The sequence below is a fragment of the Pungitius pungitius genome, chromosome 8 (assembly GCF_949316345.1).
Source record: "Pungitius pungitius chromosome 8, fPunPun2.1, whole genome shotgun sequence".
In the NCBI taxonomy this organism is placed as follows: domain Eukaryota; kingdom Metazoa; phylum Chordata; class Actinopteri; order Perciformes; family Gasterosteidae; genus Pungitius; species Pungitius pungitius.
Genome location: NC_084907.1, coordinates 15277764 through 15292298, shown reverse-complemented (window position 1 = coordinate 15292298; position 14535 = coordinate 15277764). Strand labels below are relative to the sequence as shown.

Below are 14535 nucleotides of genomic sequence, written 5' to 3'. Positions count from 1 at the left end.
AATCAACACTCAACAAAGTGTTAACAATTTAACTCGGAATAAGTGTCAGAAATAAATCTGCTCAGTGTTGAATACAACGTCATTTAGCTGATGCTTTTATCAAAAGCAACTTATGTTACATTTTTCACACATGGAGTTTACATTTTAGCCCAGGGAGCAATTCAGGGTTAGGTGTATTGCTCAGGGACACTTTTACATGGAACATGGGTAAGTCAGGGTTTGAACCAACAACCCTGTGGTTCCTGGTGCACCCTCACCAATCTATGCACCACATTACATGGAGTTAAGCCTGATACCAAGAATTGTGACAGTGTACAGTTACATTTCAATCCTATCAAATAGTTAATTTAACTCTACTACGTGTTGCAAATTATGCTTAACTTGACACTGGATAATGACTCCAGCTCTTTCATACAATTGACTCTGTAAGAGTTGAATCTTTTTGCAGTGTGATTTCAACTCTGCACTTCAACACTTTTTTAACTCTAAGGATTTTGCTGTGTAGGCTATGGATCCCATTGATTCAGCCGGGCCAAAACCTTAAACTGAAACAGATGGATCAATAATCCCCCTCCCCCACATCTAAATGCCCTAACCAAGACATTGAGACAATATTTCAAGCTTAACCTGAAGAAATAAGCAGTGACGGCCTGTGTCTTTTTAAGACTCGGGGGGCTTTGTTTACCCAGCTATGACTAATTATTTTGCTGACATACAGGGGTTTCTAGCGAGGGAGTAAATCCTGACCTGATTTCATTGGAGCTGGAATTTGTCCAAATGCACCATGTATGTGCACGGTGAAGTAACAAGGCTGTAGCCTACCCAGAATCTGTTGTGACATTTGCTCCAGTACTTAGTTGGTTCTATCTAGAAATCTTGGATTCACCAGAAATCACCAGGTTTCACAGAAACACTGAGGATTCATTGGCAGGTTCTGCAGGACGCATGAGTCCGATCTCAGCATTGGATAAAGACTTGAGCATCCATTCTGCTATCAGAACATTCCTAATGTTTGCAGGATAAACCTGCTGTGATGCACCGTCTGGTTTCCAAGAGAGTCCTGGCAAGAACTCTCTTGGAAACCAAGGCTACATCCTACTAGCTAGATGAGGCTACATCCAAGGCTACATCCTACTAGCTAGATGAAGGTGCAGACAGAAACAAAACTAACCAAACTTGAAAAAATCCTTGACTTGAATCATATTTTGAACATAAATGCCAGAAGCAAGTGGACCTTCAAAAAGGCAATTGAAACTAAAGGGAGTCTTCAATAAAAAAGCTTTTTTTTTCATGATCGAGATCTGCAAAGACAGTGTAAAGATGATCAGAGGGTTTCATGCATTGATGCATACATATGGGATCATACATGAATGATGCTCTCAGGTCATGATGTGGATATGTAGAAAAATATGTAGGTTAAAGATGGGAAACAGTTTAATGACAATATTAGCATGATCTCAAATACGTAACAACAACTGGGTTACACGTTATTTGTATTGCAATCATGACTGCAGTTCAAAGGAGACTGAAATAAGGCTTGCAGCCTGAAAATGAGCCCAGCAACATTCTAAAGTTGTTGAAAATGAAATAATAAAGTTATTTCTGTCTACCCATAATGATCTGCAGTATCCAGCAGCATTACATCCCGAGGGTGAGACTTCGTTGTGCACAGACTGTGTGGAATTCTGCTGAGTGAGACAGATATTTAGAAAAATGAATTCCACAACGCAACATCACATGTCTGGTCAGCTTGAGGCTGCGTGAGACGTGAAACCTGACAGAGAGCATTTCGATTTTAACGACTAGTTGGCGATAAGGGATCCGGTGCAGAACATCTTGAATCTCAAGTTATGTCTGCATGATTTATTTGGCCGGCGCTGGAAGTGAATTGAATCTCTTGAGTGTGACCTGCTACTGCTTGGAGATCTAACTGAAAGTAAAAATGTCATGAAGTAGATCTAGTCTGATGTATGAAATTGGTGGAAAAATTAAGAACCCTGTGAAGTGCCTTTAGCCTAGTTTAGAATAGATTTACGCAGACCTGGAGTTACAGTTTAGGTAACATCCACAATGGTCGTTATTAATCAGCAGTCGTCTGCATGAGTTCTTATCATAGCGCCTTCGACAAAATGAGCAACTTCCAACATTTCTAAAGCAGATGAGGTGAAGATGTGCAGTCGTCAAGTGGATAAATTAAAAATAAATCAAAAAGAAATTGAAGAAAACACTCATCAGCTCCAGCTGCATTCGACAAGACCTCTGGTGTGGAAGGTTTTTTTTTTATGAGTGGCCCCCTTTTTTTTAACACGCAAAACAAAACGCTGAGTTGGAAAGATGAAAGTGCAACATCAACAGTCTAAAATACAAAAGAAGACACAAGGTCACCAGCGTCTTTGTCTTATGCAACACACTGCAAACTAATCAAACCAAAGATTCGCTGTTGAAATGCTGATACGAAATCTGGGTTTTCTTTCCAACATCTGGCTGCTCAGGGTGGCTGTAAAAAAAAAAAGAGAGAAAATGCATTTCCTTATCGTGTATCTTGTTTGTCATGTTTGGTTCTGATAAAGATGTGCATAGCTTGTCATTTTACTCACATGCTCATCTTCAGTTTCTAGCTCAGCAGGCTGCTAATCTAAGACCACACAAGAAGCTGACACAAATGAAACACTCTCCAAAAACCAGACATTTTTATGAATGTGGCCTTGGCTGAGCAACAGGGATTAATATTGATTATGAAAAAACATAACATGAAATCCTGTGAAAGAATGTCTTCTTTGTGCTGTTGCGGGGTGCGAACTGATGTGGCCCAGTTGTAGATCATGCTATAAAGCGCAGTGGGATAGCCTGAGAGGTATTTCTAATTACTCTATTGGCCGTGTGCCCAAAAGGGAGGCTGCTCAAGGATTAGTGTGTTAAAGTTCATGACTGCAGTCTGCCTGTCTGGGTGGTATCAGAGAAGTATCTATGCACACACACGCACGCACACACACACACACACACGTGTATATATGCACATGCCCAGAGGTTCACATGAACGAGTGACTGTTTGTCCAGCGGTTGTTTAATTTTTTTCCCCCATCACTCAACAGGCTTGTGAGGAGGGTGTATTTATATGCTTTCGATTGTGTATGGTTTTTAAATGTCTATGTTTCCAGTCTGTCATTGATTCCAGTCTGTTTTGATTGATGCACACCCCCAGAGTCCAATCAGGTAAGTTACCCTTCATCTGCACCAACAATCACGTGCCAACATATCTTTATAAAAGTCTTGTTTAATAGCATCAATTATATAATATGTGATTGACATTACCCCAACATTGTTTTTGTATAATGTAAAATGTAAGTTTGTGTTATCTTTGTATTCTTCCAATTTCTATTTTTAACTTTCTAACATTTCTTTTATCCGTTTAGTTATTTCTTGAAACCATTTATTTATTACTGTTTGAAACTCTCAGCATTTTTCTCAGCAAGTGTGTTTTATGCACTCTCAATTGTTTATTCCAATATAGTAGACATTAGCCTCACACCAAGTTGTATTCTTATTGGGCCACCTTAGATATAAATGTAATAGGCCTAGTATATAATATTTGAACACAACAAATTATTTTCTGTATGGCAAAAAGACAAGAAGTGTAAGGAGAAACCAACCAACTTTGCAATATGCCTGCCAACATCTGCCTTTGTGACCCCCAGGAAAGGAGGACGTGCTAATAAAGAACACAAAAAGTGTTACTGAATAATGATTTTATCACCATACGCGTGGTACTTAATTAAGATTCTGCAGTTTTTAATAAAACACCTTCCTGTCATGAATAGAAAATAGGTGATCATGGTGCTGTAGGGGACATCTGTTAGACGGGGAGCACATCTGGACACAAGATGTGAACAACTGGCCGTATACAATGAATGTCCACCACAGTGACAGCATGTCCCTTATAGACAATAAACCGTCTCTGTCCACGGGATGTATAAAATAAGGGATTTCACAGAAAATGTGACCCTTTAATGTTTTTTACCAACATTCAGTCAATGGACATTTCCTGCTTGTTTTCAGAGGAGTCGTTGCTGCAGGCAGAAAAAAACAACAGAAAAATGTGAAAATGTTCCGTAAAAGTTTGATAATATTTAAAGCATCAAGTCCGACTGATAATCCCCTCCTGCGGCTGATGTCCTGCTGTACTCATCGTTCTTTATGTAGAAATATCGCAGCTTTGTGATGGTTGGTCTACATTTTACACACAGAACTAGCTGAGCTTAATACAAAATGATGTACCTATTTTTTCAAAAAAGTTCAAAGTCCTTTTTGTTGGACTTTATAGTTTTACTTTATGTATAGAAGCTACCACAAGATTGAATGCATCTTATATGAATCAATGGATGCCGACTTAACTTATTTTGATGAATCATTGTGACCATTCACATATTCTTTTTGTTACTTGAGCTCAAATAATAAAAAAAAGACTTATGACTACTCAGCACTATGTCATGTTTTGGTCACTTGTTGAAAGCTGACTTAAATAATGAAGCAATCATGATGTCATGAGCACCAGGTGTAAACCATGACAGAGCTGCAGCTGTTCTCCAACTCAAAATAATTACTGATATCCTTCAGAGGCAAAGCTTACTAAAGATCACATTTCCTAACATCTACCACTCACATGTGGTCTGACAGAAAGGGACCATTTCTTTCTATTTCTGTTTGGTACAGCCCTATCAATGATAATAATTTACACTTAAAGTAAAATGATTCTGTGAAAGGAAAGTAGTATTTGTCTCCTAAATATAAGAAAGCTGTTCATTTTTATAAGAGTATAAACCAATTTCTGTGAAAGTGAAAACGTAATTTCAGTCGGGGGGGTTTGGGCAGAGGAATAAAAACTTTTGAAGAACTAGAATGTACATTCAGTAAACTGCAGATTGCTTGAGATGTGCAGAATATCGCCACAGTTGTTTCTCCTTGTGAGAGAAACGAGTCGGCGCGGTTCTTATTTGGGTTTTAGGCCGAGCTTCAGGCGGCAGGCAGCCACCCAGCTGGAGATGTCAATCAGGCCCCAGTGACACAGCACTCGACGTCAGTATGAGCAAGGAAAACAGTGGAAGACGTTTGAGTGACAGTGACTTATGAAAGTAGAAAGAATATCGGGTCAGATCAGGTCATGAGTCCATGTGTATTTTGTAAGATGGACCAGAGTTCCTCTTGTTGGAGTCTAGTGGACAACAGGATCAAAGGCCACGAAACAACGCTCACTTTAACTCGGGTTAAATGAGTAGGGTGAATTGAGGCATATTGGGACATCAGGTCATTTGAGACAGCATATGGAAAAAGCATTTATATAGCAAAGGCTGTAGTAAAGGTAGGGGTGCTAATGCATTGCTTAGGAAGCATATAACTAAAGTCACATGACATAAAGTAGGTCACATTACAGAGGTGTGTGGTCAGCATCAAACAGGAAGTTGGAAATTACAAAAAATGTCCCAATATACCTGAATTCACCCTAGATCGATATTAATGTGTAAAATCTACGACCAAAGTCGGTAGCGAGTTAGCTTAGCACAAAGACTTAAATAAGAAGGGAAACACCTATTCTTGACAAGATAGTACTTTCAATACACATTTCTTTCTTAAAAAGGTCCATTGCTGTACCTGTGACAGCATTGAGTGCATCGTGAAGTGAAATCATTTGCGCTTGTTATACACTGATGAAGCTGATGGAGGTGGAGGATGAAAAGGAAATCCCTGATTAACGTTTTAAGGGAATCAGCAACACATCCTTTAGTCTTATGATGTTTCACAGTGGACAGCTGCCACTGTAAACACCTCAGAAACCGTGGACCCCGAAAACATCTCCAGGTCCGGAAGAAACGGACCCTTTGGGCCTGAAGGCAGCATTCACTTTGCTTTACTGGTGCTATCAAATATTATTCATTAACGTTCTTTCTTTGATTCCCCTGCAGAGCATTTAACTGTTACTTGATGACCTGATGGTGCTGAAATGTTAAATGACGTATGTTGGTTGGTGTCGTTGCCCCATAAACAAACAGAGCATCGGCTCCTCATCCAAAGGCCAGATTGGATAGATTAGACTGGTTTACATCAGCACGCCACACCGCTATAAAAGGTTCTGTGAATACTTTCTGTATGTGATAATGGTTTAGGGCAGAGCAATGACCAAACCTTTGAACAAAGGAGTACAGGCTCACCAACAGTGGGGTTTTCTTTTTCTCGGATACGAGTCACAGGCAGCCATGTAGCTTTAGGATCAAGGACAATCGGAAGAAGTTCCAGACTAACCCTTTTTTTGTTCTTAAAAAGGGGAGGTTTCTTATTAGTCCAGAGAAACCAAGTGAATAAGTGCATTTCTTACTTTGTACTTCAAATTGACAGATGTGAAAATCAAGTCTACTGCGTATTCACTAACAGTGAACACCAAAAATATTCATTCTCGGAATACTACAAGCAATTTATATATTTGTACCCGTGGAACGTTAGAAAGCACCCTGATATCTAATGACTGTTTCAGAAACTGAACAGCCAAATATGGTAAAGACCAGAATGCCAATAACTTTAGCAGAAGAGCCTACATTAAATATTAGCGGTATGGTTGTGTATTTGTTTATGGGTTCTTGGCTGACATGTGTGCAGCGTCTGGTTCCCACTGCTGAGGCGTGTGCTGTCCTGTTCTTAATCACCACCTCTAACATGCGCTGCCCCGACTTATCCTGACAGACAAGAACTCCAACCTGCAATAAAGTGTCTGTTTTTAAATGAGTGGATTCAATTAAAATCACATGACTGAGAACATCCGTAAATCAACCAAACAAGTTATTTTAACAGCTTTGTAAAAGCATTTTTCATTTAAACATAATCACACGCTGCAGCATGTACTTAGAAATTCAAACCAGACAATGAACCAAAGTGAATAAACAGGATGAAGATTGTGGTCAAACTTCTGTCTAATCCATTCAGCTGCCAATACTGTAAATTAACACCGTGAAAGCAACAGTTTATGTCATTGATGGATTTTTTTTCTCATTTTAAATGTTTTAGGGAGTAAAATGCTCTTCCAATCTAGGACTTGTACTAAAGTAAGAGCTACTCCGTTTATTCCTTTTTTAAAGACCTAAAGTGTAACATAAAACTAAAATGTAAAAAATCCATTTATCAATTGCTTGTACAGTCAATGTACCGATCGACACAATGAACCCGACACTCGTGTGTTTTCTACTTAAGTTTTACGGCACTTTCCAATAACGGCACTTTGGAGTTTGAGAAAGGAAACAGAAGTGAATTATTAAAAAACAATCTAAAAAAAGCAATACAAAACATTTCATGAGTCTGAATAGAAATTATTTTATGATTTACTTCCTGTGTGCTGTCTTTTGTGAGGTGAGAAATGAAATATATAAACTATTGAGGAAAAAAAAAACAGAAAAACCCAGACCCCTCACTGTTCATTTGCTGAGGAAAAAGCCGCAGCTTCCAGATCCACGGAGCAGCATCACGCCCCCACGGACACACGGCTGCATGAGGCCAGTGGACACGTTCACTGCGCGTCCACGCGCTTTGGTCTTAGTTTGAATCCTCAATCCTTCGGAAGACTGCGAGGAAGTTCTTCCCTCCGTTTCTCTGCACTTTCTTCCCTTCCTCTGTACAGGTGCCCAAACGATCGATGATCACATCTCCGACCTGCCCAAATAAGATTGAAAAACAAAGCTACGTTAGGAGGATGCAGGGGGCCGTTGTACCAGATTGTGTTCATGCTGTTCGTTGACTTAAAGCTCATCATTTTAAAGTTTGTAACCCGTGCAAAGTGACTGCATTTAAATGACTTTGCTGTCTTGGCGAGAGTAGGACGAGTATGTTGCTGCTCACGTCTGCACAGACAGCGGGAACCATTCTTCTCAACCAACTCTTTGCATGAGAGCAAATAAACAGTTCAAACTTTTACTTCTTAATCATCTCAGAATAACACATGATCAATCTTCAGTCAAAAAAAGTGAAAGATTGAATCATAAGGCTAATCTGCTGATGACGATAGTGATATTATTTAACCAAGAGTGTTTTCCCCAAAATGTCAAATAACTGTTTGCAAGATGTTCGGATCATGTGTTAAATCTCAATAAGCAGATGACAAACCCCATGATCAACGTACCAGTTCTTCATCGGGGACACGTGTGAACAGTGGATGTTCGGTGAAGTGCTTCACCATCCAGACGTGCACTTCCTCCACATCTGTGATGGTGTACACCAAACCCTGACATGCCCAGACAAACACAGGGAGGTTTTTAACATAGTTTTGGGGAAGGGGGGGGGGGGGGTAGGGGGGGGGGACATAAACAACCATCACTGGTGGTTAAAAACGCATCCATTTATCCATCACTAAGTAATGCTACGGCATTTATCAGATACAATGAATTCATTTTTGATTTATTCCCTTTGATTCTTCCTTTTAAAATACATAATCGGCGCAGAGGGGTTTCACCATCGCCACAGAGCTGTCCTTGCTAAAAAAAGATCAGAATAACCTGCCTCCAACACAGAGGTTAATCACCTATGTCACTGTAGTTTACTTTGGCGGCTGGAAAGATAAGGTTTACTGGAAAAAGGGTTTCCTCGAAAAATTCAGCAATGGCACAGATTTCCACACGAGCGTATCTGAATGTATGGGTTTTCCTTCAGAAGGACAGGGGCTGTGCAGCTGGACGGCTTCAAGCTGATCCCACTTGTTTACCGTTTTAATACGATCCAAAAGATATTGACTTTTTAAACAATGGACAACATTTTTGACGGGTCATTTTGGTATGAAAGTGCTTGTGTATAAGTCAAGCCGCACAATTATGGCTGCGTGCCAATTCCAAAGGCCCCTATAGAGTCGACCCACCCAATCCACACACAACCACACAAACCTATCTATCAATGCACATACACCAGGAACAACAAATATAGACACAAGCCTTCCTGGTTCCCAGCAATGTGTCTGAATCGAGTGTCTCCCTGTTGCTGCGCCGACGTCAACCAGCTGCAGGCCACACCGCTCGATCAATTATATTTCAGTTAATTCATGAATTTCTGCACAAAGCAACAACTAACTTTCACTGGGGTTGGAGTTGGGGTCTCTGTGCTATTAAGTCAGTGAATGAAACCTGATTCTCCTTCTTTGTGTTGAGGTGCTGGCAACAAAAAAAAAAGAAACAATAGTCTCTTGAAGCAAATGGCTGGTGATACTTCTTTTGTTACTTCAAACAAATCCCACTAAATCATTACTACTTTGAAGTATTCTGTGTTGCTGCTGCCTTTCCAGGAATCAAATCAATGTTCCCTTCCCTTTCAGTTGCACCGCTTCAGAACTTGCAGGTGATTAGGATGTTATTTAACCATTCAAATGAAAATACATATTTGTGTCCTGTTTTTAATCACATTCTTCATTGGGAATGAATGGGCTCGTCGCTGCATGCCAACCAACCACCAACGTTGTTGGCAAGTGCTAAAAGACGGACACGATGTGCTCTCGTCTTTTCGTGGTCATGTTGACGATGGAGAAATACCACAAATGCGGTATTTTTTGGGCGGTATTGAGACTAAGCAGAATATTTGAAAGTCAAGTTTTAACTCAGATTTGGAATATCCCGCATTTACACCTTGATTAATGTCTAAAGCTAAATCAGGAGTTTGATTGTGAGGAAGTTCCACGACACCAGCTGTGCGGGAACTATCTGAGCAGAAGAATCTCAGAGCACCTCTCCTCTTTGATCCCATCTGTATTTGCATAACATAGCTGCGTGGAGGAAGGAGAAGGTGTGAATTTCTCCGGCCACAGTCCTAAATCTAATCAGACGTGTGTATGTAAGTGCCTTGAGTTCTCCCTCAGGTCTGGGACGTTGTTGCCTGTCTGTTTCTTTAGCATTACAAAACCAAGGTGTTAACCCTGTCGACGTATAAATATGTGTGTGTGTTGCTTTCAAACATCAAGAAGAAGCTTGCCACTGCCTGTCCATGTAATGCTGTTGTAGACGACTTCTTCCTTGCAAGAAATAAACAGACTTCGATTCACAAGAGAGTTGTTAACTGATTCCTGATTGTATGAGAAAATCTTCCGCCACAAACCCAAATCTACTCCCATTCAGAAGGTTTTATCCTTCTTTCAAAAGCCAGTGAATGTTCCTGGAATTTGTGCTTAATAGATCACAAACAATTATCAAAATGATTGACTAATGGTGTTAGCGCTCGCTGGAACAAGTCTTACATGCGTACATACCCCGAGTCTCAGCGTGTAGGCGTACTCTGCCAACAACGTGGGACTAATAATCCTCCACTTGTGCTTTGTCTTCTTGAAGTGAGGGTCAGGAAAGAGGAAGAACATCTTACTGAGCTGAAAGACATAACAAAGGGTCAGAAAACTAGAAGTAAAGGCAGGATAAACTGATTTAGCTGGTGGTGGTTGTACGCCTCTGACTGATCTAGTTTTAGCATTTTAGATGTGTGGGAAAATTCTTCAGTCATGTTCTTGTGAAGTCACTGGGACGTTAATTAAGACACAAAATTCTGATCAATTCTTTAGATTATTACCAGTAGATCAAAATTGATTTATTTAACATCTTTTGTTCGAGAACAAGTCACAAAAAGATAAAAATGACTTTTGAACCAATGGCTGCAGAGCAATACGTCTTCTTTTCGAGTGCAAGTGGATGATTGAGCCAGATGTAATGAAATTGCCTTGAGGCGGCCCTGACATACTGCATTCAAGACAATGGAAAGGATGAAAGGTCACAGCGACCTCGACCTTTGACTTCTCAAATTGAACCAGTTCGACCTTAAATCCAAGAGGACCATTGGGCCCAAAATCAATAGGAAATGCCCTTGAGGCGTTCCAAAGATAGAGGCGGACAGCCAGGAACAACGAATGCGTGCCGTCTGGCCGGTGTGGAGGCAGCAAGAAACGACTCATTCCTTTTATCTAAATAAATGGATAGGCCCTTCGTTACGTTTTGTGGTTGTTTTTTTAAGCACCTCTGACTGAAAAACTGGAATTTCCCTTATTGAATTTTCTCTCCCCCCCATAAACTTCCCCGCGTCTCGGTCTTCGACAAGTGCACAACTGAAGGCTGCATTGACATCAGCCTGGCAGATACATAAAACTATTCCAGCACGTTTTCATTAGTCACAATAAATAATGTCACATACAGACATAAAGTTGTGGGGATAATTACCAGGGACTGCTATAGCTTTAGGGGCCCGCTATAGAGATAATTTTTGGCTACAAATCATGCTAAAAAAGCGGGGGAGTAGGCTGTTTTATATATGCTGAGTTAACACTTAAAACCTGTCATGCATGCAAGAAGAATTGGGACCAAATTCTGATCCCTGGTCTTATATTTCTACAACAGGTTTGTTCTAATCATGAACGAGGAAGATGGTAATACTAAAAGGTAGAAACATGTTCATCCCAGGTGAATTAATACTCGCTGTCTGTGAAATAATCCACCACCACGCAAGGCCGAGGCAAACGAGGCTCTCTCCAACACGCCGGGTTCTCTGAAACATTTCCCATCTCAGTTTGGCAAAAGGCCTTAACTGACACTATAGAAATACGCGTCTTCATCCTAAATTACCTGATATACTATATAAAAATAATAATGATAATTGGAACCATCAATGTGTTCTTAAATTAATAATCTATAATCCACCAATGTGTTTATTATATCTATTTAAATTTTTAATCAGAAACTCCCCAATGAACGGGTCATTTGAGTTGAAGTTTTTTTTTTAATTCGTTTTTTTTTTTTTTACAGTGGGTACATAAAGATATCCTGGTACACTAAACCCACACTGCATAATCTAATGCGACTTCCAACAAGTCATAGATTAGCAGCTAATTGGAACGGATAAAGGACGCGCTGCTCCATACTCAGCTGCATTGCAGATCAGTCAAGGACCCCATTGTTGTGAAATACAGGATTTAATGAGCAATCCGTATAAATTCAGTTAGACAATATGTTGAACATGAGAGAAGTAATTCATTGTAGTGAGAAATGGGCATATTCTTGTTACCTTGCAGCACCGGAAACGACTATTGGCTTTAGTTCAAGGCTATTAGAGGGCAGGATGGATACGCTTTTGTTTTTATGAGCTCCAATTTGCTTAAAATCAAGTCAGACCAGCACCGGCCTCTTGTTGGTCTCTTGCTGACATTGTCATATCAGTTATAACCTGCCTTGTAGCAGCTAAAACATATTTAGATTCTATAGACTGGTGGCTTGTATCATGAACTCTGACTGTCAGAGAACCAGAAATGATCTGGAATAAAAGTAACTGAAACATTATAAATGAAGCGTATGAAGTGAATTCATAATTGTGCAGGATTTTTTGGCACAATTATCAACACCAAAAATAAAATTTATACATGAACTAAATAATGAATGTGTGCATACATAGAAGACAGAAAGTAATTGCCTGTCAAATGCTTTACTTTTTGAACATCTCCCCTGGTGTTGTTTCTGGTGTATTTTGGGGTTCAGTTAAAAGGATACAGTACATAGTTTGATTCGCTAACTCAGTGTGTGAAGGTATTTTAGCGTCATTTTATTTGTGTTTAATGTTAAACGGGAAAACACTGTACAGACACACTATCCAGCGTTGGATACGCTTACACTGTAGGCGGTTTCCCTACTGCTAATGAAATCAGATTATAAATGTAAAATCATATTTAGATTTTGTGATTACGGTTTAAACAGAAACATGAATCATTGGGATTGGGGCGGAATGTGAACATCAACTTTAAGCAACTGGAAAGAATAACCATAAACTCGGCGTTCTAAATGAGTGAGCCAGATGTTTCTGCTGATTTAGGCTTTTTTTCAGTTAAACGTTATTCAAGTGGAACGCAGACTTTAAGCCGCGGTGGGTTGAGGCGGGTTTCAGTTAGATGTTTCAGGTGCACGAGCGGGACAAAGCAACGAGGGAAGCCCTTTAAAGCAGAAAGGTTGAGAGTAAGTGAAACACAGATGGGACTTCTGTATTGTATAATTTTTCATTAAAAATGTAGATAAAACTATTTGGATTCAGTACGGAAGCACCGTAACACAACTTAACAAACACACAGGGATCAATATCTTAGTTTAATGGTTATTTGAAGCCTTCTGAATGAAGTGATTGTCAGACTAAGAAAAGATCTAGCAGTTATCATTTATCTCCCTCTTGTATCTCATCTCTTGTGTCCTCACACACAGCGGGGCACACAGGTGCAGACCTACCTGCCCTTTAAAGAAGAAGTTGGGGAGATACTTCATCGCATTGGTGCGAATGCAGGCGATGTTCTGGTAGAGTCCCGGTTCCGAGGCACGCAGGGATCGAATACGATCCTGAACATAATCAGACACCTTCACTCGGATCTCCATGCCCAGGATGAGCTTGTCTGGAAAAAGTGGAGATAGCTCCACTGATCAAAGGTCAAGACACAAAGAGACACGAGAGAGGACATGAGGTCAATACAAAGAAAAGGTGGGATCTGTTAAAACTGCTTTTGGTCAGAATAGCGACAGAACTACCTAAGAGGCCCCCATATCCACATCCGATGTCAGCAAACTCAACTCTGGGAGTGTCTTTGTCGGACGGGTCGCCAGTGATGAAGTCTGCATACAGTTCGGACCAGTCCATCTCCTCGGGACACACGGGACTGAGGTGGAAAGGGTCAATTGAAATATTTTGTTTGGAGGAAAGTGGAAAAAGGCTTACAGTGGAGTCGGTGGGTCATACATAGTGTCGGAGATACTACGGATTACTTGATAAATACAGCTTTTCATGTTGCTTGTACCTACTGTAATTTACATTGTGGCGGAGACAGTGTCACAGATAAACATCTCAGACCATGTGTACCTAAAAAAACTAAACGCTTCTCTACATAACCAGCAGCAACTTGACTTTCTAATTATTGCCTTCGTATAAACACATAGTAGAGACCGAAAATAAAAGATTGGCAGGTAACGTTACAAATGAGAAAAGTTTCGTCCTTTAGTGGTATTAAACTAGGACACATGTTCATTACTCACTAATCAAACGTGTGGTGTGCCATCGGGTTTGAATGGGCTCGCTGTCTGTAGTAACGTTTCTGCGGCATTGACGAAGTCATGTTGTAATACAAAACGGACGTTTTACTCAACAATATTAACTCTGACAACAAACTATTAAATAAAAGTAGCCGATTCCAAGTGAGTCGCGTTTGTTTCTAGTTAGTGTAGCACATCGTTTGTGAGTCGCTGCGATTCTACGTCATTGCCATGCGACGTTTGCGGGTTGCCAGGTTTGTTGTATTTTTACGATCTCGAGGACGCTGGCGCGTAATAGTCCTACATTTTCAATTTGACTGAGGTAAAGGTATGTACTCACTAAATGTCTGTATCTTTATATTGTATTATCTATTGGCATATCTCATCACATATGTGTGCTGTTTGGATCCCCCAGGTGTATTGTGTTGTTAAGTCTAAGTTAAGTCTTTCATTTCTAATATTAATGGTGAAGATCTTAAGATGTAACAAT

The 14535-nt window shown here is 40.1% G+C and overlaps 1 protein-coding gene across 1 annotated transcript; it reads right to left on the bottom strand.

Moving 5' to 3' along the window:
• Positions 1-3270: 3270 nt before the first annotated feature.
• On the bottom strand, positions 3271-14285 carry mettl1 (methyltransferase 1, tRNA methylguanosine). Its single transcript, XM_037448139.2, has 6 exons — positions 14049-14285; positions 13548-13675; positions 13254-13438; positions 10259-10372; positions 8156-8257; positions 3271-7689 (listed from the first exon to the last, which is right to left on the bottom strand). The coding sequence occupies exons 1-6, from the start codon at positions 14126-14128 to the stop codon at positions 7573-7575; spliced, it is 726 nt and encodes a 241-aa protein (XP_037304036.1). The 5' UTR covers positions 14129-14285; the 3' UTR covers positions 3271-7572.
• Between the last annotated feature and the right edge of the window lie 250 nt (positions 14286-14535).

Coding starts and splice junctions, on each gene's coding strand:
- mettl1 (XM_037448139.2), bottom strand. CDS start 14,128: ATGACTTCGTCAATGCCGCAGAAACGTTACTACAGACAGCGAGCCCAT. Junction 10,373..13,253: donor ACTTCTTCTTTAAAGGGCAG/GTAGGTCTGCAC, acceptor TATGTCTTTCAG/CTCAGTAAGATGTTCTTCCT. Junction 7,690..8,155: donor GTGTCCCCGATGAAGAACTG/GTACGTTGATCA, acceptor TTATTTGGGCAG/GTCGGAGATGTGATCATCGA.